General features: G+C 38.7%; 1 protein-coding gene across 2 annotated transcripts; it reads right to left on the bottom strand.

Annotated features, from left to right (window-relative positions):
• Positions 1–1,354: 1,354 nt before the first annotated feature.
• Positions 1,355–22,617, bottom strand: SLC6A4 (solute carrier family 6 member 4). 2 transcript variants are annotated; one of them, XM_086763053.1, is made up of 16 exons: positions 22,573–22,617; positions 21,932–22,309; positions 14,780–14,998; positions 13,966–14,563; positions 13,116–13,250; positions 12,064–12,283; positions 11,493–11,631; positions 10,978–11,112; positions 9,005–9,108; positions 8,170–8,297; positions 7,712–7,824; positions 6,802–6,933; positions 5,584–5,683; positions 5,128–5,228; positions 3,004–3,171; positions 1,355–2,246 (listed from the first exon to the last, which is right to left on the bottom strand). In XM_086763053.1, exons 4-16 carry the CDS (start codon positions 14,414–14,416, stop codon positions 2,172–2,174), a joined length of 2,001 nt encoding a protein of 666 aa, XP_086619179.1. In that variant the 5' UTR covers positions 14,417–14,563; positions 14,780–14,998; positions 21,932–22,309; positions 22,573–22,617; the 3' UTR covers positions 1,355–2,171. The 2 variants fall into 2 exon arrangements, with proteins under 2 accessions (XP_086619179.1, XP_086619178.1); XM_086763052.1 differs by lacking the exon at positions 14,780–14,998.
• Positions 22,618–23,868: the final 1,251 nt, after the last annotated feature.

Genomic DNA, 23,868 nt, shown 5'->3' with positions numbered 1-23,868 from the left:
GCTTTATTTCCCAGACTTGATACTGGATACATCAGTGTACTGCATTCCTCTTACATTGACATTTAATATGTATTTTTTAAATTAATGAATTAATAACAGAAAAATTTCTTTTTTAAAAAATCAGTAATTTTCTGGTTGGTAACTTAATAACTAAATGGCTTTCCAATGTTAAAAGAATTCCCAGACTGTTCCTCTTTTCCACATAATGAAACAATGAAGCCAGTTTTGGAAGTAGTTTTCAAATATACTTAAGGGCTAAGCCACAAAACTATTTATTATGAATAGCTGTCCAGTAAGACAGATTTATGATGTTTTTTTCTGGTGGCAATGAAAGAGCATATTCCCTTTTTTTAAACATAGTTGAGGAGTCTTTCATTTGTAGTGCCGAAAGAGCAGTCCTTGTCCCTTTAAGTTATTTCCTCATTGGAAGTCGTTAAGTGAACTCAAGTCAACAGCTGAAGTGTAAGAGCTGTGTACACACCTAGGGGAGGAAAACCTTGGCAGAAGTAATGAAAATGTTTTCAAAAGGCAAACACACCATCACTGCTTTCCTCTAATCTGGTAAGTTCTTCGTACTGATGTAAACTTTTCAATAGGTTTCTTAATGCCTGCTGCTATGAATACATAACCTTGTTAATTTTAGTAGTGTGTTACCTAAGCAGACCATGAGATACAAAAGAGACTTCTATCCGCTATTTTATTTTACTTTCGTTATAATCTAAGTGATAGAGTAAAAAGACAATGCAAGTTTTTATATAAATTATGCCTACTTAGGTTTATCTAAACTTCCACATGGCTGCAGCAGAACTATTGTCCTCCAGCTGACTTGGCCTTACAGTCAGTGTGACGGGCAGTTATCTTAGGAGAGTGTGTGTATGCATATAATATAAAGAGGGTAGTATGTGCATGGATGTAAATTTGCATATTGGTGCCTTGAAATTTAATATAAATATGTTCTGATGAGAATCAATCCTGCTGAACTCTACTCAACTTCTTGTTAAAAAAATAAAAATCCCCTCCCTTTCTTCTTCAGAGTGAAAACCAAATACATTCACATTAGAATATGAACTAATGTACCATCTTCACAGTACGTTTGTGTAGTTTCTTAAACATGCTTTTGTCAGCCAGCCAAAAGGATTATTCTAAACTTTAGTTCTGTACTAAGAAAGGATAGAAAAAGCCACAGGCTCCAGCAAATTTCACGTGTGAAATGAATTGTTTTTTAAAAAAAGAGGCAAATCAGAGAAGCAGATCTTTTAAGATTCCACTTCTTAGCATTGGAACAACAAAAAAAAAAAAAATTGGTCTGTACTTTGGGTGTGTTAAGTCTGTCAGGACAATGATTTTGTGAATATCTAGCTTAGTTATGGACACACTATGGTAAGTGCTCGGAATTTAGGAACTTGTTAAGCCATGATGAGTTTTTGTGGCTTGACTGGGCCTAAAGGAAAATTAAGACTACAACACTACAAAAAATGCTTGTGCAGTATTTGTTGTGCAAGCAACAATTCATAGAAACTTTTACCATCTACAAAATGCAGGAAATCAATAGGAGGATAATATAGTGCTGCTCAGGATTGTTTCCCCTTCCTCTGTCTACTCTACTACAAACCTAGGGATTGAAGAATTTACTAATTTTTTTCCTAGTTTATAAAACCCTGTGTAACTTGAGTAATGTACGGCCATCAGAAATATTTTAGTATTTTTCAATATAGTTTAAGCAGTTAGAACCTTAGAAGCGAATACGACATTGCCCAGTACAAACGATCACGTTGAGGAAGATACAGGAGTACTGCCACAGACGTGGGATTCTACACCTAATCCTACCCGCTGATACTCATCCTATAGTGGCTTATGCAATCATGCACATGGTCAAACAGCCCCACTGCCCACGCATGGTATTCTCATGCACACGGGCATCCTCGTCTTTCCAGAATGAATTAGTTCTCGGTCAGTTCAGTCTGGTTAGAAGTGCACAGTAGATTTCATTGAATTGCTTGGATAAATGTGCTGGAGGCATCGTGTTTCCAAATGCCCTTTGTCAGTGATGTAGCCTCCACAGTAAACTCCTCCATTTGTTGTCTCAGCTGGAAATGTGATTCTTCAGGGGGGAGAGTATGAGGAAAGTTACATTTTATGCTCCCCTCTCTCCCCCCAGAAAACAGGTTAGCTTATACTGCATTCATGCGGATGTCTCCGAAAGGAATTTCTGTAGCTGTTTCTGGAGTAATGCTTTTCAGAATACGCTGTTGGAAAGAAATCAGTATTAGAAATCTATTAATTTTAGAGGTAATACATAACATGACAGCCATTTGAGAAGAGATTTCTAATAAAAAAAATTACTTTTGTTTGAGGTACACCTCTTGAACTACAAAACAAGGATGTTTCAAGCTTCTGTTATCTCAGCACTATGAAGATGTAAGGTGCTATAGAAGTGCACAGCATTAGTTATTAATTATCTGTAACATATAATTTTAATCAAAGCTTGACAGATGTCGTATTAATGCTTTAGGACTTTGCAGTTTACTTGGATTCCCTGAGCCAACTGAACATATTCTTTCTGAACTGGTATTTATGTGAACTTAAAAGAAATCCCAAAAATGTCATCACAAGCTGCCACAAATTTATGGCAGAGAAATCTTATTAAGTGTGGGAGAGAAAAAAAAACTTGTTGCAGATTTACCCAAGGGAACCAATCTTTCACTTTCTCATTCCCCTGATACTGTGTCTTCTATGGTTTCTAGAAAAAACCTTCAGTTCACCAGAGGTTAAAAAAATTCACTTGATTTAACATTTTATATGAATATGTCAGCAGCCTCAGTAAGACCTGGGTGGGTTAGTGAATCACTCTGAGCAGGCAGAAGACAATTAGCTAGCTAGGAACACAACAGCAGTAATCCTCAAGTCCCAGGTCATCAGACTCTAGAAAAATCTACAATTAGTATTTATAGGAATTGCCTCCTTCCTAACAGTCAAATAAAAGCAACAGAGCATCATGGATACCTCTTTGAGTGTTCCGGGAGTGACGATCAACCGATAAACCATGTAGATTGGAATACAGATGACAGAAGAGGTTCCTATGCAGTAACCCACTACCGTGGTCCAGTAGGGATAATGATAATCAAAAAGCCGTAGTTCAGGAGGGTTGGACAGAAAGCTGCAAGTGACAAACTGAAAAAGAGGAAAATATGATCACATATGTTTTGATGGCACACGCTTCTTTTAGGGAACTCAGTGTCCCAGTGTAGCATTGAACTAAAAAAAAAAAACAACAAAAAAACCCAAACCAAAACAAAACAAAAAAAAACACAAACAAAAAAAAAAGAGTAGGACTCAAGAAGGATTAAACATATGTTGACACAAAAAATCCTAAATGGCAACCTCCAAAACTGCTTCAGGATATCCAGACTTCCCTTCAGGAAGTTTAAAAAGAGCTCAGGTGCCTTAGGGTGTAGTCCAACCAGTAACTGAAAGGAACTAGTTAAAAATTCTCATACGGGTTGCCTATTCCATAAATACACGTGGTGGTGTTTCTTGCCTAAGAAGCATTAGAAAGAAAGTTCAGGACCACACTTGTACATTTAAAGGATAACAAGATGTTAGATGGACCAAATCAGACTGACTGAATCCAGTGTGCAGAGTTTTACCCAGTTACCCTTGTATTGAGCCCTATCACTTGATTCCAGCTAAAGCATCCCTTCCAGAAAGGCATCATCTTAATTTTAAGCCACCAGAAATGGGAAGTGTATAGTTTCACTTAGTGACTTGTCCCATATTTAATCATGATCAGTCTTAATTCTGCTTTGTCTGAATTTAACGCACAGCCACTGTGGTGGTGGTTTTTATTGGGTTGTAGACACTTTTAATCCTCTTTCAAATACTCTTAAAGTACTTACCTGTGGAAATCACATCAGCTTTCAGTTTTCTCTGTGATAAGCTATACAGATTTTTTTTTTCACTGTTACTTATTTTATACATGTTTTATGTTTTCTCTGATATTTTTCCATAGCATTTCAGTTCTTCAGTAGCTTTTACAAATGGTAATACTGTTTTGGATGTAGTAGTCTAGCATCAGCTCAATTAATGCTGTTAGATCACTTTCCCGTGCATATCCTTCATGACTGAAAACTTTCTTGTGAAACAACAAATACTTTTAATTGAATATTACAGGAATAATATTTGTGACTATCCTTGGAAGTGTCTCTGTTTTTTTCCAGAACATCATCAGAAGATGAGGATTACCAGCAAAATTTCCCTACAGAAATAACATACTACCTTCTGGGCTTTCCTTAGTTTAGTTTAGTTTCCACAGGGAATACAAATAACTCCGCCTAGTAACCACAGCAGCAGAGCTGTATTGCTCTCTGTTTATTTTACTGTTTTAGGATCACAAAGAGGACAGTAGTATAAAAATTATTTGTGGTGTCACACTTCTATTTATAGCCTTTTCTTCCCTTCTTTTCCTAGGGGTAATAAAATGAAAATCTGTTAATTACACATTGATCATGACAAGTGTTTTGAGTTCACTCTGTAGGTCTTAAATCTACATTCTGTGCATTCATCTTTACCTCCTCTGCTCCCACTAAGGCTAGTAACAATAAAAGATAGCGTGAACTAATTTTGGATCAGGAAATGAACACTCTATGTTAAAACGTTATCAATAATACTGCCAAGTCAAACATTGGGACAGTATTTCCAATTCTGAATTGTAGATTTATAAAAGTTGCAATTAACTGCTGTAAATTTTAAGTGGAATATTCTAAAGCGGTCTGTCAGCGGTTGCTGAGACAGTATATTTACTTATCTTTGTTTTCCTCCCCAGACACTATGTGTCATTATCATCTTTCATTGCTTCATTTTGCTGAGGTAAATATAAAGATACAAAACAAAGTCACTTTGTTCAGCAGAGGGAAGGAGTGGATTATTCAGAACCCAGTCTTATTTAGCTAGCTCATCTACAAAAATCCTTGAAATAGCGATTTAGTAACAAGACCTTGCAGCATTGTATTGGATTTTTCAATAATAATTTCAGTAATTCTGTAATTAACCTTTGAGAAGTCTAAGTAGCTGCATTGTTCAGTGGTAATTTTCTTGTGCTGGAAAGAAAAAGCTATAAAGAAAACTCACCAGAAGGAAGATGGGACTAATTGCTACCCAGCAAACTCGCCAGTACCAGCCTGGGGTAAAGCCTAGCATTTCTTTCACATCATTGCAAAACTGGGTGATGCCTGTGGAAACAAGTGGGAGAAGAGTGGTGACAACAGATAAAAGTTTTTCGTAACTAGATGCCCGGCATTTTGTATGCAGAGCAAATAAATTCAGAATCTATCATGAAAGACTGTTTTGCTTCAATAACTCTTTAATTATATTGAATCTTTAATTATTCTGAATTATAGCTCTTGTTACTTTTAGATGTACTTCTGTTGGAGAACAATAATTGTCATGGATTTGGTAATCAGTGAGTTTGTAAAAGATTTTGTCAACTTTTTTCTGGAGACATCAGTGATCTTCAGAGGAAATGCTACGCTACAGAAGCTCCGGAGTTTGGGTTAGCATTGGTTGTCAACATGGCAGTAGACGTACCGTAGAACCAGGCCACAGCAACTGCTTCCAGAAACACGACTGTTAGGACAGCTGGACCGGTGGCGTATTCTTCAAACAGCTTTACCACATACGCGCCTCCCTAAAAAGATCATCTTATCAGTGAACCAAAGATCCAGTGGTGGAAATCCTGTAACACTGTTTATTATTGCCTTCATCTGGACCAGAACATTCACAGATGGGTCATTCGGTCACTGTTCCTGCCAGTGAAGTCCCTGAGCGTGCTGCTGATCTGCTCACTCTCTGTGAACGTGTTTCAGCAGTGGGCCTGCCATGCAAAAAAGCTAGAACTGAATCTGCTGGCAGTTCTAGCTGGATATTAATGAACAAATTAGATTTGGTGGTGGTTGATGGGATGGCTTTTTGCGTGCCTTCTGTGATGGCACCTTCCTTCTCCAACATGAGTCATAGTTACTGCATAGGAAATAATAAAGGTGTTACTTTGCTTTCTTTCCGTTTGGGAAATCTTGAAGGAGGAGAGCATTATGTCTTGGAGAGGAACCGAGTCTCCTTTTACAGCAAATGCTTTAATTGAGAAGGAAGTTTTCACATAAATGAGCAAGTGGAATGAAACATGACAGGAAAGCCAAGTATTTTTCCTTGTCCCTTATGATCATTACACTCATTATTCAAATTGTTGCTTGTTGTGAAAAATGAAATCTCATAAGCCCCACAAAGACTGTTTGGTGTGACTGGTCATGATTTCTGGCCTGATTTGATGAGGAAGATCCAGGAAATTCATTGCTAGAATTTTTTTGAGAACAGCAACAATCAATTACGTCATTTTCTAGCGGATAATTTTTTTATCATTCTTTGTTAAAGTCAAAATATATTTCAGACATCGTGAAAATTAAAATAAACAATTTGTATTATTTTTAAACATGGAGCTTTTGAGAAAGTAAACCACATACAAAATGTGGAAGGTTGTCTGCTTACTGATTCAGCATTTGGAGGAGCGGCTGCATCATTTGTAATGTGTAACACAGTAGAGTTGTGATAAATTGCAACAGGATCATTTTGCAACACATTTCCTAGTGAGAGATACTGTTCACGTTCATTTCAAATATAGATTTCTTATGCATAATGAAAACAATTTAATCTGATTTCTTGAAACTCTCTTCCAAAATTACTACCCTCTCCACGATGTCATTTGCAGGAAACTGCCAGTAAGGAGAGCCAAGGAATGGGTAAAACACTTACAAATGTCAGGGTTGCTAATGACCCCAAAAAGCAAATGATGGTCAGACCAAGGACAAACAGCTCCCTGCGTTTGCTCCAGACGTGTGGGAATTCGTCCAGTACTCCAGTAATCACTCCCTCCAGTCCTGCAAACTGAAAAGCATGGAAAAATCACTGGAAAACAGAGGGCAGTTTACCTGCTTCAAAGTATATTTCAGTGCTTAAAGAAGCTTCAAAGCATTGAACACTGGTGCTTTACTCTGCTTGTAGAGTTGATGTGACTGTTGTTTAGACACTGTTTCTTTAGAACTGTTAAACTTTTAGCTGGGAATTTAGTCATCATATATCTCTAGGAAGTGGCTGTTATCCAGAGGAAGTACTCTATTACAAGTAATAGGTTGCTAATAAGTGGCTCAGTAGAACCAAGATTGTGAAACCAGCTGAGTTGAGCCTTCCTGGAAGGAGCTGATTCTCAGCTTGTAAAAACAGGCTTACATGGCAAGTTTTTAGAACTTCTCCTTTTCGCAGTGCTGTTGAGAAGGCCACCTCCAGTTCGCACTTGTAAAATCAAATTAGTGTGAAAAGAAGTCCAGAATTGAATAATTGCTTTTAAAGTTTACAAGTACAAGGGAGAAGGAACCTGGAAGGCTGCATTCAACCAGGTGTTTATCAATCGAGTGCTTTGGTTGTGTTTCCAAGTCTGCTACTAATTGTCACAGTATGACACTGACAAATAATTTAACTTTATTTAGGTCTCTTTAGGTCAAGCCTAAACCAGAGTCTTACAGGAGGCACACAGAGATGCCAGTCCTGCTTTAAACCCTTTAGTGACAGTGCAACATTTGTAATTCTGTTTCTTCTGATGTTTGCGAGGGTAGGGCCATACACCAAGTGTCTGAGAGGCGCTCTGTCTTGCATACTGGCTACTCACCGTGCTGTCTAATCCCAGCGTGAGTAACATCAGGAAGAAGATGATGGCAAAGAAAGTGGAAGCAGGCATGTTTGCAATGGCCTCAGCATACGTAATGAAGAGAAGGCTGGGTCCTGATATTGGAATGGAGAATTAAGGATAAATGTTAGCACAGTACTGCAGCAAGGAGGACAGGCTCTTTCACTGTACCATGTTGTCTTCAAGGGGAAAACTTTCCCCCCTGGGCTATTTTGCAGTATGCAGTTACCACCACGTCTGTGAAGCTGCATGCAACATGGCTTCCGTATGCTGTCTTAATGGACTGAATTTTTGGCTGTAATGTATCATAAAGCAATTCAGTATTCTGAATTATATACTAAATATTTTGCATAATTTGGGCTGTTCTCAATCCAGAAGATAATATACAAATATATTCTATCTTAGAAGCAGTTTGAGATGTGTACAAAAAATGAGCCTACCAGCGTCTTTGGCAACCTCTGATACATCTTCCTTCCTCATCTCAGCCATGTAACCCAGCACAGTGAAGATGACAAATCCAGACACAAAACTAGTCACACAGTTCACGGTACTGGTAACCAGAGCATCTCTGCAACAGAAGACCTAACTCGTATCAGGGAATCAGCATCTGCTAGAAAGGACACTTTACCACCAGATGGAGTAAGTTACTGATCTGGATAGACTCCTACAAAAACTGGGGTCATACAGTGAAAAGAACAAGCAGCTGATTTGAAAGGAAAAAAAACCAACAAAACAAAACCAAAACCAACTACTTTTTCTTCGTCAACGTCAAATGGATGCTGTAAAATTAGTCTGACACTGGATTGAACACTGTATGTATACTGGTGTTTTAAAAAATAGGAATCGCTATAGGAATATTAAAGAATTGAGAATTTTATTTTATAAGTTAGAATTTTTTAAGATAACAAACAACTATAAATTATCTTTCAGCTCAAAACTAAAATAATTTCCTAACTGACTGCTGATATTAAATTATTATAATGTGATTATTTCACAGGGGTTTAGTCCATTCTGTTGTGGCAGGTTTCTACATCTTAAACTCCTTGCTCTAACTGGTAGAGATTATCTCTCTTTAGGACAGGCACAACAGAGAAGTAGTTTTTAAATTGCAGGTTCTTTCAATATGGAGTTTTGTTCTATTATGCTTCTGCCTGATTTGTATGTACACAGGTCTGACAATTCAGTGCCTTTCACTAGCACCATGTTTCTTTTTTGTAAATACCCACAGTTACTTTTTTGAACTAAATTTTACATATAGAATAAGGTAGAACTCACTGGTAGCAGTTGTTGTGGAATTTGTTGTAGCTGGCATAAGCCAATAGGACCCCAAAACCTGGACCAAGGGAGAAAAAAATCTGAGCTGCTGCATCCACCCAAACCTGAAAATGATAGATCAAGAAAAAATGCCATGAAACAGATAGAATGAGTTTGGCATATTCAGAATATCACATAGCCCTACAAAACCATGTTTCACTATTCTGCCTATATTCTAGTCCTGGTCTAACAAACATTTTATTAAGAGAGCATGCTGAAATACAAATATTTATTATAGAGCTGTGAGAGCTGTAAATATCCACTATAATTGTAGTGCCTATGCTGTGCTTATTGGATCTCTTTACACTATTTTAAGTACCCACTGGCAGTTTCACTTCTGACAGCATCTTAGATCAATTCACTGTGATTTCCCTGTAATCACTTCAACACAAGGTTTGGTATCTATAGAGAGCATTCTGTCCATGATTTTGCAGTGGGCTTGGCCCATCTTCCTCCAAACCATGTGTGCTGTGGAATAGTCCTGTGTTTGTGTGTCCTCTGGGCTAAGCAGTAGATAATTGCTGCTCAGGTTTTTCCTAGAGTTAATGGAAATACATGAGAGTGTGGACGGAGTTCTAGTCCTTAGGACTCAATTTGGCTTTGTTGTAGTCATGACAGATGCAAGTGTGATGATCTTGTTATGAAAAGCCTGTTGTACTTGAAAAGTGGCCACAGCCTTAATGAGTCGTGTTCCTAAAGTACAATATCAGTTCTCTTTCTGAAGGTGAAAGTCCTCATTCATTTATCCTGTTTTGATTGAAACATGGAGTTCAGTGCAACTCATTTCTAATATTCTCTTCCATCATGTGAGGCCATCCTGTATCACCCACAGACAGAGGTCTGTCATCATCCAGCAGACAGATTGCAATCTGCTGTCCTCACTTCAGATACATCCAATACAATATCAGTGCCCTTTATTGCGTTTTCAGAAGATGTGGTCCCTTATTGGAGATGCTGCTTTATCAGAGACTGGTGTCTTTTCATTTCCTCTTCATTCAAAACTCTCCCTATCAGCCTGGGCTGCAGCAGACTTGCAAACATTAGAATTTTTAATCTTTGTATTTGTAGTATTTATTTGGGGTTTTTCCATCACCCTCCTCACTAGACACTTTCGTAGGCAGTGAAGTAAGTGCAACCTTGAGCCCGATGGACTACTTGTCATCCACAGAGTTCAAAGCTGAATCAGATCCTGGGATGGTTGGGGTTTGTTGGTTAGCTCAGCCTTGTCCTCATTCCTCCTTTCTTTTTAAATCTTGGTGCTGCATGCAGGCCTAACTGATTTATTCCTTCTCCATATGCACTTGCATGCATTAGTGAGTCATGGTTTAGTTGGTGGCTACAGAGACTCTCCTTGGGGTTATCTGCCAAAGCTCGTCACAGGATGGAGAACTGAAGTTTCAACTCTAGTAACCTGCACTATTTAAATACGGGCAACTGTGGACACCGCTGGGTTGTGGAAAAGCCTGCTCAAGTGTGTAATGATCCTCTCACAGCCAAAAAACCTGCACCTAAACCAGTTCTTAGGGCTTAGAAAATTTATTTAGCTCAGTGTGACTGGCATAGGTAAAGGATTTTGTTGCAGTGTAGCAGCAATCATAGCTTCTCACTCAGTGTCAGACTGTTCACTATTTTCCTGGCAAAAAAAAATGGTCACTCGTTTGCTTTCTAATCATATAACTAATTTCTATTCAACCACTATATGGGAATTCTACTACTAGTTCAAGCTAAATTGATGGTGGTCCTTAATCTCTTAAAAAATCTTTATAATTATGGAAAGAATAGCATGACTGTTTAAACAAGAGCATGCATTCGGGCTTGTAAGTCCGTGTGCTAAGGCATCTGTTTAATCATGCTTTATGCTGAAACTGGACATTGAAGTATAGACATGCTGATAGGCTAGAAGTGAACGGCTACCATTTTGTAATGTTTCTTACCTCAGTGGCCAGGAGTTTCTGCCAGTCAGGTTTCAAGTAGTAGAGGACACCTCTCCAAGCCCCAGGCAAAGTTGCACCTCTCACCAGCAGGATGAAAAGTATGATGTAAGGGAATGTGGCAGTCACCCATACCACCTGTGAGGGAAAACAGTAAGATAGCATTTGCCATGGGTAGAAAGTTAACAGGTGATAATAAGAATGAGTTATTATAGCTCTTAGCATTTATAACATCTCTCTGTGAGCTTCTCAGAAGGTCTATAAACAGGCAGTTTGCACATCTATACCCGCACTTTCTCTTGGCAGGGTTGTTCCTGTCCAGAGAACAGTGGCGTAACTCACTGTTGTTATATATTACTTGGGTGAAAGTTTGCAGTAAGTGCTTCCCAAATACATGAGCCTATAATCCCTGTCACAAAGACAATCTGAGATAATTCTCTGTGAAGTTAATTGGCTCATTTAGAACTGCTGCTAGTCTATACTGTACCAAGTTGATTTGTCTTTGCTTTTGCATTCACCTTGCCAGATGTTTTGACCCCTTTCCAGATGCTGAAGTATACAATGGTGAAGATTAACAACAAACAGAGGGTCAGTTGCCAGCTAATGCCCCCCAGGTCATCGAGCCCATTGGACCTGTGCACCTGTAGAACTTGGCGGCTGAAAGAAGGAAAAAAAAAACAACACACAGTGTAGATTTTTTTTTTTAAACAAATGCTTATGTTAAGTATGCTTTGAACAGTCCCATACTGTGGTCTGAGCATTACAAGTAGTCCTGAGGCCTTGATAATTAGCCTTTGGAGTCATGTCACTTTGGAATTTTTGTTTTATTAGAAGTTTGATATTAATGGTACACCAGTGATGATAAATGATAAGTGATGACAGCTGACAAAAGGCAGGGAACATCTGATCTAAAATATAGAGAACCCTCCCATACGCCATAAACTTACATACCCCTGCGAGTATTCAGTTATTTGAATAGTTCAGAAAAGGGTTCCATTAATAAACAGCCCTGCTCCCCCTCCAAAGAAAAGCTTGCTACGTGTTCCACCATTCTGTCTAATATTACTGTCCTCACTTACATGCACTTACGTATAAAATTCTTCTGCGGGAGAGATGGAGTGCAGGGACCAGCTGACATTGTCCTTGCTGAAGTAGTTAGTGCAGTTGCCTGTGTTCCAAGCATTTGTGCAGCTAGTCCACGGCAGCTCCGCCGTGAAGGAGGATACGAGGTAGTAAAAGGCCCAAGCCATAATGGTGTTGTAGTAGGAGGCTACATAAAGATCTATTACACAGATGGCAAAGCCAATTCCTAGTAAGGCAGGAAATAATTACATGAAGTGAGTGTAAGTTTTAGGCCAAAAAAAAAAAAAGGAAGGAATTGGTTATCACAGCAACTACAATTAGTAACTGGCTAAGGCAGCTCTGCAGGAGGTACACGTACCCTCTCAAGTGTTTACAACTCTGGAATTTCTTGTGGCTTCGGAAACACTCAGGCTCCAATTCCAATAAAGCATCCTTAATCAAGACAGAACATGCTTATGTAGTTTTTTTCATCTTATCCTAAATTCCTAGTTTAGAAAGAGGCATCTTACGCTCTCGGTAAATAAAAAAAAAGACAAGACCAGAGCTGTAACACTGGGAACAAGAGTAAATGAAGTTATAGAACAGGTCCTGTTGCTCTAGGGCACTCTGTGGTGGGATAGCAATTGACAGAGCAGGCTGAAGATAGGAAATTATTTATTTGTAATATCTTTGTAATAGAAATAGTAGATTTTCACTCTTTCCTGGTTTTAATTTTGCCTTGGATTCAGTAATGTCGCACTTACTTTATTAATTACATTTTTGGGGTTTTTTTTAATATTTTCAGGCTTGTGTCAGGGAAAGTGGACTGGCCTCTATCTAGTCATTTTGAGAGTTGCACATCATACATGTATACAAGGGTACACATACACATCTGCAACACATAAATAACACAAATTTTTATGAAAGCTTTCTTTGTTAAAGCCAATATCTTGTGTAGAACAAGCCTTACTTTGTTTGATGAGATTTTCTTTTTTTTTTTTTTCAGAAATTTCACCTTTATAGGAAAATCTTTCAGTTATTCAGAAAGTTCTTAGTAATTTTCAATTTCTCTTCTTTACCTTTGAATATAGGACATATTTTTCTCCAGATTGAAATGCATCCATTCCTGTGGTACTGTCCTAGTGCTAGTTCCATATAGAAGAGAGGAATCCCTCCAAAGATGGCCATAATTGTGTAAGGAATGAGGAATGCTCCTGCAATAAAGCAAACAGATGATTACAGCTCTTCATAGGACTGCTCTTCCAACAGTACCTGCACTCCGTAAACAACAGTTGCTTTTATCCCACAGGGGAAATGCATATCCCCTCCCTAGCCAGTGTGGCACACAATTACCATGGAATTTCTCATAAGAAAATATAGCAGTGTGAATATGAAGCAACACTGAGGCCAAGCTTTTCACATTTCTGTAATAAGTATACACAGGGTTCACCAAGACTGTACTGGCTACAACTGTGAGATGGGCTGTAGATAAAATAATTAATTTCTTCATTAAAATGCCTTTGTTACATCAGAGAGAAAAGTTATTTCCAAGATGTCCTTGGAGAGATTTATATTTTGGCTGTTATGGCAGGGAGTCTAAGACCTAGCATTCCTGAGGAGCTGGTTTTGACATGTTGGTTTATCTGATTTTGAAATACTCCTTGGGACAGGGATTGAGCCTTTTCACTTGGAAGGTGATTCTGTACTTCACTGGCTCTCACCTTCTAGTTGTACTGGTTTTTTAGATCTCACTAAATAGTTTTTCTTCCATCTTAATGTGTCTAGTTATCCTATTCCAGTATTTAGGTTTTCCAGTCTGCTTGAAAAGTAATTTCCCCTTGGTCATTTTTTATATGTAATCTTAAAATAAGCCACTAAATCATCCATTTATAAGCAAGGAAGTTCAGCATTAAGGAACTAGTCACTGACCTCCTCCGTTTTGATAGCATATATAAGGAAATCTCCACACGTTTCCCAGATCCACTGCATATCCAATGACAGAGAGTAGAAAGTCAATTTTTTTACTCCAGGTCTCTCTATCTCCTAGCTCCATCAGCTGCTGCTGGCCTTCTGCTCCGCAGGTGGTAGAAGTGGTGGTTGTGGCTGCTAGGGCAGTGCACTGGGCATCTTCCACCTCTCCCATCCCATTGCGGGGACCAGAGCTCTGAACCCCTGAAAAACCGTTGGAGATCTGAGCTGCCTCCCCTTTCTCTCCCTGGCTGGGATGGACTTTATTGCCATCCTCCACTATGTGTGAGGCAGATTTAGGATTCCTGACCAGAAGTCCGTTCTCTTTACAGTCTTCCCCTTCATTACAGTCTGAGACATCTTTCTTGGAAGTCAGCGGCTCCGTCTCATTGCTTCTTGCCTTTTTTTCCATTTTTTTTCTGAGATTTGTTCTGATCACTTGCAGATGGACAGCAGCACAGAGTCCCCTTGTGGTTTGTCTTCCCAAGCTTTTATTCCCAGCACTTTTAGAATTCCTCCTCCATATTTAAATCCATCAGACTGAAGGCACAAACACCATCTAAGTAATAGAAAAATAGTTAAAAATCCATTACAGGGCTTTCTGATACTGGTAACTTCCAAGTTAAAACTGATAGATTCTGTGATTAAAGTACTTTTGGAAGTAATTAACCATCACAGCATGCAACGTGAATCATTTAGCAGATAAACCGTTCAGGATTTTGTACAGAGAAAGGAAGGAAGCAGTCATCCTCTTCTACAGCAGAAGTCAGTGTACCTGGCTTATAACCTCTCAGACAGATTTGCTGGCCTTTGTGCATTGTTGGACACAGGCAGTCACAGTCCTGCTGTCTTCTGGTACCACGTTCTCCCTCTGAACACTGGTTTCACACCCAGGGAGGTTGTGGGACTCCCAGTTTGCAACAGTGAGGGCAGAGTTTAGTGTGGCTTGTATTTTCATTTTCGTAAGTTCATCCTGTGACTTCTACTGGCAATTCTGGATTCACCCAGTGTGAAGGGAAAATAGTTAATTAAACAAATATGAGATAACAATGGATATACAAATTACATTTCACAATCACCTTTCTTCAGAAATCCAAGTGTTCTCTATGCTTAGCAGCAGACCTAGAAGGCTTAAACAAAAGTTGAGAAAAGTATTTAAATCTCAGTGTTTTTGCATTACCTAACTTTTGAGGCTTAGTCAACACTAATAACAAGGAAAAAAAGATCAGGAAACTTCAATTTGATTGTTTTGAGTCAGAACTCAACATGTGGATCTAAAGGACAAAATTTGTCCCCAGTTTTAAGTCCTTGGGGAAACAAAGGCATCATTCTGTGTGGATCTGCCAACACTGTGGTTCCAGCCCCAGGAAGTGTACTGGGCACTGCTCCTGTGCTGCTGTGCACAGCCAGCAAAAAAAAAAAACAAGCCTTGTGGGAATCCCTGGCTTTGCCTGCCCCCTTCATACATGCTAGAAATGTAAGCCAGAGGAAATAAACTATCCCCAAATTTTTTACAAAAATAGATAAAAGTATAAACCAATTAATGTTTCCTTCAGAACAGAAAAAGAATTGTGATTCAGTGGGTCATGTTTTGTTTTCTGCTCGTTTGATCAGATAATGTAAATACCCAGCTGCTTTAGTCAACAAAATCTTGAAACAGAGGCTGATTCTCTGTGCTGTAAACTTGTTGGGGTAGTAACCTTGCTTTATAGCTAGCAAGGCATTAGACAATCTACACGATGCCACCTCAGATTAAATTATTATAATTACAACTCTTTTGTTCCTTTTCAAAGCATTTTGCCACAGTAAATATCATTGTCACATCCTAGCAGAAGAATAAGCATTTTTTCACTTTTAACTGTTGGCAAAACTAAAGCAGAGAGGGGATATTATTTGCTCATTGCTAGAATCTGCTTGTTGCCAGAGCGATTAAAACTCAAGTTTCTCCCAGCTTTCAGCCTTGTGCTGAGACAGTTTGTTAAACCTCTTCCTAAACATTTATCAGTGCAAGCAGAAAGAGAAGGAAAGTTATCAAGCTGCAGAGCAAACAGGAGGGTGTTCTCGAGATAAAAGTCTCTTGGAGATGTTGTTTTTAACTTTCAGAAATCTCTGGTTCTTCAGGCTTATGTTCTGTCTTTACCCAGATAATGTTTTTTTTCATCATATAGCAAGCAGTGCATCATTAATGCTGAATTCTTACATGAGCAATACTTTGCTACCATTAGTTAATCATCCACAAAGACCGAAACATCTTCTGAGTTCCAGAAAGAAATACTGCGCCAAAGAACACAAGTTTCTGTTTTACCTGCAGTACTATAAAACCTGAATGTCTTTGGAGTCCGAAACCTTCCAAATGTCCCAAAAGAGCTTGTTTAGGTGAAAACAGTCCTACCACCACTGGTGACAACATAAAAATCCTAGGAAAGGCCAGAGCCAGTCCTCCCCTTGTGTAGAGAATGTTAAATATAAGGTAGGAATATGGAAAAGTAACCTGAGCCCTCCTGGACTTTACACCTCTTACTCATAAATGGGAAAGCAGTAAAGGATGTTGATTTACCTGCATTATCTCATGAGACTGAATTTTCCATATCTGAGACTTAAACTCTTACTGTATTTCTAAACCACTTTATTTCTGCACATAGATACTTCTCGGCGCTTTCTTTACTGAGGAGAGGTCGCTGAATGTATTTTTGATTTCCCAGATCTGTGACAGTCAAGATAGTTGTCTTATCCAGATCTAAGCTCCTTCTGGTCTTCTGCAGACCACAGTAAAGAAATACCAAATTATTTTATATTTTTGTAGCATTTCCAGTAGTTTGGTCTTCAAATATGCAAAATTATGTGTGAACTTTCAGGGGCTTTGGCTGGGATTTGAACTATTCCTTTCTGAAAGAGAATTACAGCTCGTCGGCTACCCTGGGAAATCTCTGGAGTGAGACTCTACAGCTGTGCAGTGCTGTTCACAGTGGCATAGTTGGCATGTGAAAACAGAACAGTTACAGAATCAGAACATTTTATTACACTGTAAAAAAAACTGTGGGAGAATGTACTTTCCCCCCCCTCTTGTTACAATTCAAGAAAAGAAAAAAAACCTGAAGGAACTGTAACTGCTACAAACAGAGTAAACAGCCGCAGAACTAGAGCTCTAGGCATTGAGAAGTATGCTGGGACCACAAGAGGAAAATTACCCAGCTGTTGCAAAGGTTGCGCTTACATAAATACATTGGCTTGTTATCACCAACGTTATTAGCTACAGAAGAAAAAGAAGAAGAAAGATAGCTGTGCCTTTACTTTCATTTTGATCTGTGTTTTGTAGACATGACTTTGCTCCTTTGTGAGGCCCTAAGCGTCTGCGCCTTTTCTCTCTCTGGTAGCTCTAAACTGAGATTATTCTAAAGGGCAGTTCTCATCTCCGTAATGCTGTGCTGTCCAGGAGCACGTGGCAGGCGCCGTGCTGCCAGCCCTGTAAATTGCGCTCCTCCTTACGCGAAGAGTGACTCAAGAGGAGTGACCCTCGGCTCTGCTCCAGAGAAGCAGCCTGTAACAAGCACTGTGTCCTCCACAACTGTTCCTTGCTTTGCTTATTTCTTGAAAACACTAGGATAGACCATTGAGGACGTGTTTCTGCAAGCTTGGCTGAAGCCACCAGCGCAGTTCACATAAGCCAAATACTAATTAAATTATAGGGTTTTGTTACTCCCCCACAGAGCTAAACTTCAGCCAGCCCAGCAGATGTAAAAGCCCTGTACGTTCCCTTGATGCGTAAACGCAACTTCTTTGCCTCTATCAAAGCAATCCTCAGGGAGCTTCCCTGTCCTGGGAACCCCTTCCTTCCTGAGCAGGGAGCTGCACAGCTCATGGATCATCGCTTTGTTTATTTCTTGAGGCATGCACTGACCTCTCGTGGCAGTGTGGGAATCCCTTTCCGTTAATGCTCTGCCATGTAGTAAAACAAACCTTTCCAGCACTTAATTTACTGTTCTCTGTATTTTTTAAAGGAGAAAACTGACTTCCAATGTGTCTAGGAGAATAAAACAGGTTGAGGTGCAGCAAATACCAAATGCTTCAGGAGAGGCAAATCTTAATGCCTCAAGTCACCTGGAAAACACTTTATCTGAGGTGGGGCAGCACTGACTGACTTCCTGAATTCCCCAGCACAAAGCTTGTTCTGCTTCACTGTGTATGACTACAGAAGTCATCATTCATCTCCAAATGATCAAATACAGTTTAACTCACACAGTTGCAAAATTTGTATATTTGCATGTATTTCACTTTGTACAAATTATGTTCTTTTTTCATGTGCTAATTTTGTAAACCCCTGCTTGCTGAAGTACCAGCCGCTTACGGGGTTACCACTGCATTGTTGTAGCAAAATTCACATTCACTGTTGCTCACACTGCTCCTCCATGTGCCTTGTTTCTGTCCATTTACATGCTAGCACTTGTAAAGAATTAAAGTACTTTGAACTCTAAGACAAAAAGTTAGCTTACAGTGCTGGCAAACAGAATCAAACATTAAGATGACTTGTGTTCTCTTGACCCAAATCTCACTTTTATCACAAAGTATTTAAGATTGTAAAAATTTTGTAGCTGCTTGACTGCATATTACACGTTGCAATAAAGATGCAGTTCACAAAGGTAGTTGTATGTCTATGGAAAGAGTCCGAGAAAATTATCTTTTATCTAGAAAATCAAGCAAGACGTTGGTATGACAAGATAGAAATCATGTATCCCACACTGGAAAGGGCTGTGATGTTTATCCACAACTGTTCTCACCTCTGAGCCACAATATCAACTGTGACCCTCTGACAGCCACATACCTGAGTGTTTCCAGGTACCGGACTCTGATAACTACAGCAGTGAACATTTCTGGTCTTCACCCATATCTCCTCACACAGTCTTAGTCTCTCTTTTTGCACAGGAGGGGAGGTACGTGACCTGGATGACAGTGAAAACCTCAAAGATTATTCCTTTTGACAGGCTTTTGTGGGCTAGTGCGTTCCTGTTTTGCTGCGTGTGTGGTGTGAAGGAGGATAGAGGCTTCATATTTTTCCTCTAATTTTGTACAGGCCAGGAGTAACCCTTTAATCAAAGATATTATGGGATACCTCAGATGCTGCCATACTGTGAGGAGTTGTTGTAAGACAAAAATTTCAGCCAATTAAATCTTGAAACTAGATTATGATGAATTTTACTTGCTATTTGTCACACATGAGTCACATTTAGAGTTCATAAACACAAAAATTAATGCTTTTGTTCTTGACCGTGTTCACATATACTGATTTAATTAAAAAATTAGTACCTAGAATATCCTTTTCTATTAACTTGTTTCCATTAGATGAGCTGATAGCATGTGTGACAGATTGTATTTCAGATTTTAAAAACTGATATTCAGAAATACACAGTAAGATCATACAGAGTCGCAGCTTTGGTAGGGCTGCGGGTCACCACAGAACCAGAGGCATTAGGTGCAAAGCAGATCTGAGCTCATATCTAGACCACCCCTCAACAACTGAAAATTGATTTCGTCTGGATTGTTTTTTAGCTATGCTTCTCTAGTCTAGTTTAAGAGACTCAAAACTGACTTAAATTAATGGGTGCAGTGAATTATTTTCATACAGAGCAGATCTGATCCCAGTGATTTTTAATGTAACTGGATTGAGTACTTCTGCACATCACTGTAATGTGTGAGAATTTTATAAGAAACTTGCAGTACATAGATTACAAAATAGATACTGGATATGACTATTTGCAGTTCTCCAAGGGCTTGCTCACATTCTTTTTAAAACAGAGTAAAACTGTACTCAACAAGTAGTCCCACTGAGACAATGGCCCTTCTGGGAGAATAAAAGGCTGCTTACCAAAGTAAGAATTGCCTCAGTAGTGAGCTCTCTCCATTTAACTTGTGTATTCCCAGATAAGGCTAAATATAGGTGAGGTGTGAAAATAGTGCTTCTGAAAGCAATAGGATCGGGGGAATATGAACCTGTACTCTGGGATTTATGTCAGAATCTTGTCCATGTTTCAGTCTGAAATTAAAAAGTCAGCAGGAAAGAAAGGGAGGGGAAGACAATGCATTTCATGCCTTGAGAGCGTCCATATGTAGTGCAAGGAAACAGATAAGCTTAGAGTGAATGATATTCCTTTTGTATTCTTCCTCAAATTATTTATATAAGTTTGAAGGAAGAGTCATAACACAGCAAATATCACCAAAGAAATAGACCACTGTTCCTTAATATAACTTTGCACAGGCAAATTAATGGGCGTGGTGTTGCAAGACCTGTTTGCAGACTCAAGTCAAAGACTGGCTGCACACATATGCCAGCAAGCATATACTTAGGTTTGTAACGTTTTTATCTATAGAAAGTAAAGAAACAGTCGCTATTGCTTCCAGATGATGTTTCTTTGAAGGAGACTTGTTAATGGCTCTCTCCAAATTACAGCCCCTTTATTTAGGCTCCAAGTTCTACTTCAGTTCTTTATGAAATGCTTTTCCCATAGATGGGTATCCCTGTGTTGTGTAAGTTCTAGAGACTACCAGCTCAACGGAACTACAGAAATAGAGTTTTGGAAAAGAGGTAAAATATTAGCATCAGAAATGACACCAGAATACAGGATGAACAATTCTTTAGGCTCTTAATACTGTTCCTAATGGAAACTCAGCAGTTTGTGTTTCTAAGAAGGAAAGCAGGAAGGAGCTTGAATACACTGCACATTTCCATGCATGGGAATAATTTAGGAGTTTTATTAAATTCCAGTTTGGAGGCAGCTTTTCTTAATTTGTATAACCATCTGAAATTCATCACACCCTGTCCGATTGGAAAACGGATCCACAACAGTCATTTGCTATGTGCCAAGTTTACAAAGTACTCTCCAAGAAAATTATAGTTATTTCACTCATCAAAAGCACCAGAAGATGAAGCCTAAGTATGAGACCTGCCCTGGGAAAATGCCTGACAGCTAACAATCTACGTAAAAAAAAAAACAAAACCTCTACAAAGTTTCCAAGAATCCAGATCCATTAAATGCACAATCCTTTTCTCTCCAGGCTTTCTTAACACATCCAACACGTTTTCCAAGACTATTTATGTATGCAGTTACATCGCATTCCTCAATTAAACTTCCAGATTACTTAGCAAGCTTACCCAGCAAGTCAGTGGGTTTCAGCAGTAAACATGATTGACTATAAATTTATATACAACATACTCTTCAGATTTATTATTTATAATAAAACTGTCCCATTGAGTTAGATAATTTACTGTGCTGGAACAGTTTACCTTGTAAAATATAACTTAATATGGTTAATAAAGCTTACTTTACACTTTTAAAATAACAGTTTGCATATTTTTTTTTTTAGATTCTGCTTCTTTCCTTTACTTTTCCTTATATTTTAATGCTTTTTTGTAAATTTTAAGGAAACTTTACATTTGTAATGCGATTATGTGGACTGCCAAAACTCTGATTTCAGATTGCCATAACATATTCTGCTGCAGGCATTTGACTCCCAGCATTCAAAATTGCTGGACAAGCACCTGAACAAGACAGAGTAGAGCATGTAACAGCAGAAAAGCAAGAAAAAGCATTGAAAGTTTGAAAAATCAAAGCAAACTTTCACAAAAAATTAATGTATGTTTTTTCCCCCCAAAGCTTTGTTAGGTGTACATTTTCCTAATGTCTTAGAAATTACTCTAAGACCTTAAAAGTTAATTTAAAATGAAACAAAATATAGCATACATATTCTAGACTATCATTAGTATTTCAAATTTTATAACCAAAGCTGAAAAAGGCAGTAAGGAGAAAAAGTTAATGAATCTTCAGTATCTGCTTGCTTCAGGAGGTAGGCTCTGAAGACAGCTGTCTAGGAGTCTTTCTCGAGTTCATAAAGTACTTTAGGTAGCAGTGTGTTAAAAACAAAATTTAAAAAGTACCTGTCTTTCGGATGGGTTTGAAGCGCTTTCCTTGGAGTTATCCAAGCTGGAGTAACCTTCAGCCACATTTACTTCAGAGTCTCGGGAACTCAGCCTGTGGGCAACTCAGCATCTTGGTGAGGTTTTTGTACGCCAGTCCCCCTCACATGGTCTGATTTCCAGATAATCTGCTGCCAAAGAGCTCTTTAAGAATTTTTGCGTCACTTTAGTCAAATAAACTTTATGGTTCACCAGGGCTGCAGCTCAGTTTTCCTCCTAGAGGTGGGTGGCTACATTTGTCTGTTCTGATCAGTTCAAAAGAGCAGGATCCAATGAAGGCAGAGTGAGAAGGAGGGAAGCTTTTCTGGTAAGGGACAGTTTTGCTGGCCGTTATTGCAGCTATAAATAACAGGATGATGATGAGGATGGAGACAACAAACAAAAAAGAAGTTTTGAGGGAGTCAGTAAATTGCAAGTTCGCAGGTGGGTCTGTAGATTGCAGAAAGTCAGGACAGACTAGGACATTATCACAATAAAAGGGCTGGTAAACAATTATTTCTATTGCAGAGCATTTACATTATTTTAATAAAGAAATAAGATTTAGTTTTAAAGCACTAAGCACAAATTCTTTAAAAAGCATTTTGCTGCTTCAGTAAACTCACCAAGTAATTTCCTTTCTTCCTATTACTCCTCAAAATAGGTTACTCAACCTCTGACACATGCTTTTTTCTCCAGCTTCTTTAACCCAAGATTTCTTCACTCCTATACTTTACAATTTGTTTATAAAAAGTCATAAATTACAGCTCAACAACATAGTGCCATAGTTTATGTAGTGGATTTGGAATTAAAAAAAAAAAAAAAGTGGAAAACCAGAATGGGGACAATTAAGAATAGCTAATTGTTAGAGCAACAGCAGTTTTGCTGTAAGCGGTTGCCAGTTTTCAGAGGCTTGTTCCAAACAATTGAAAAGAAAACAAACTCTGAACACTGAAAAGCATAGGGATATAATTAGCACTTTCCTTTTTCTGTCTTCTGGTCCCTCAGTGATAGGAGCGGTCAGGCAGCAGCGTGTCGTTTGCACCATCTCAAGGATAGCTCAGGTATTGCAATTGCAAACATTAAGGAGACGTGGGTTAAAATAATTTTTGCTTTTTCATTAATTCTTGTGGGCAGTATATTAAAAACATTTTGTCAAATTAAGCTTGTTGCCTTCAGTTGTATTAGACATTCATTGTTCTTTTAGTGAAAATAGCAATATCACTCATCTGTCTGCTGTGCTGAACTCCCCTCCTGTACTCTTCTTTCCAAAATAAACAGTTTGGTCACATTAATCTCTGTTTAGCTGCAGATGGGAAAAAACCCTACAAGTTAAGTGTCCTTGCACATTGTAATAATTCACAGCCTTTCCCCTGTTTTGTCCTATTCTGAAGGGTTTGCAAGGACAGACACCATTGCGCCTCACTCACTAAACCTTTACGAAGGTTGGAGTACAACGTTTTCATGCATAAGTATCCAACTGCGGATTAGACTCCATGCATTGGATAGCAGGCTTTTTCTTTCTTCGAAGGTAGGAGGACAGATAGTATGAAGAAGTTGTGCCTTCCCTTTCATACAGATTTCCAGTTCACCACTGCTGGGAGACTGGAATGGATTTTCCAAACTCACCTTTTCTACTCTGACAAGAAATAGATTCTCTTTACTTGAGGCTTTATGTCCCTCTGCTCTCTACGTAATTATATGGGGTTTTCAAAGTTTTAGGGGCATCATGACCTTTGTCCAAGGTTTTTCTCCATCTTAGTCTCTGCTTAGATTAGGTTCTTTTAACAAATTCTGAAACACTGTTGCACACCATTCATCTTGGTCAATACTTGCAGTTAAATTGCTTTCATCTGTTCACATCAGTGGCACTCGATGTCAGTGTTTAGTTATTGTGTATGGCATATAAAGCTGTAATGTAA

This window comes from Chlamydotis macqueenii, chromosome 19 (genome assembly GCF_036417535.1).
Source record: "Chlamydotis macqueenii isolate bChlMac1 chromosome 19, bChlMac1.mat, whole genome shotgun sequence".
NCBI lineage: Eukaryota > Metazoa > Chordata > Aves > Otidiformes > Otididae > Chlamydotis > Chlamydotis macqueenii.
The sequence above is the reverse complement of the archived record's forward strand: the minus strand, read 5'-3'. Positions and strand labels throughout refer to the sequence as shown.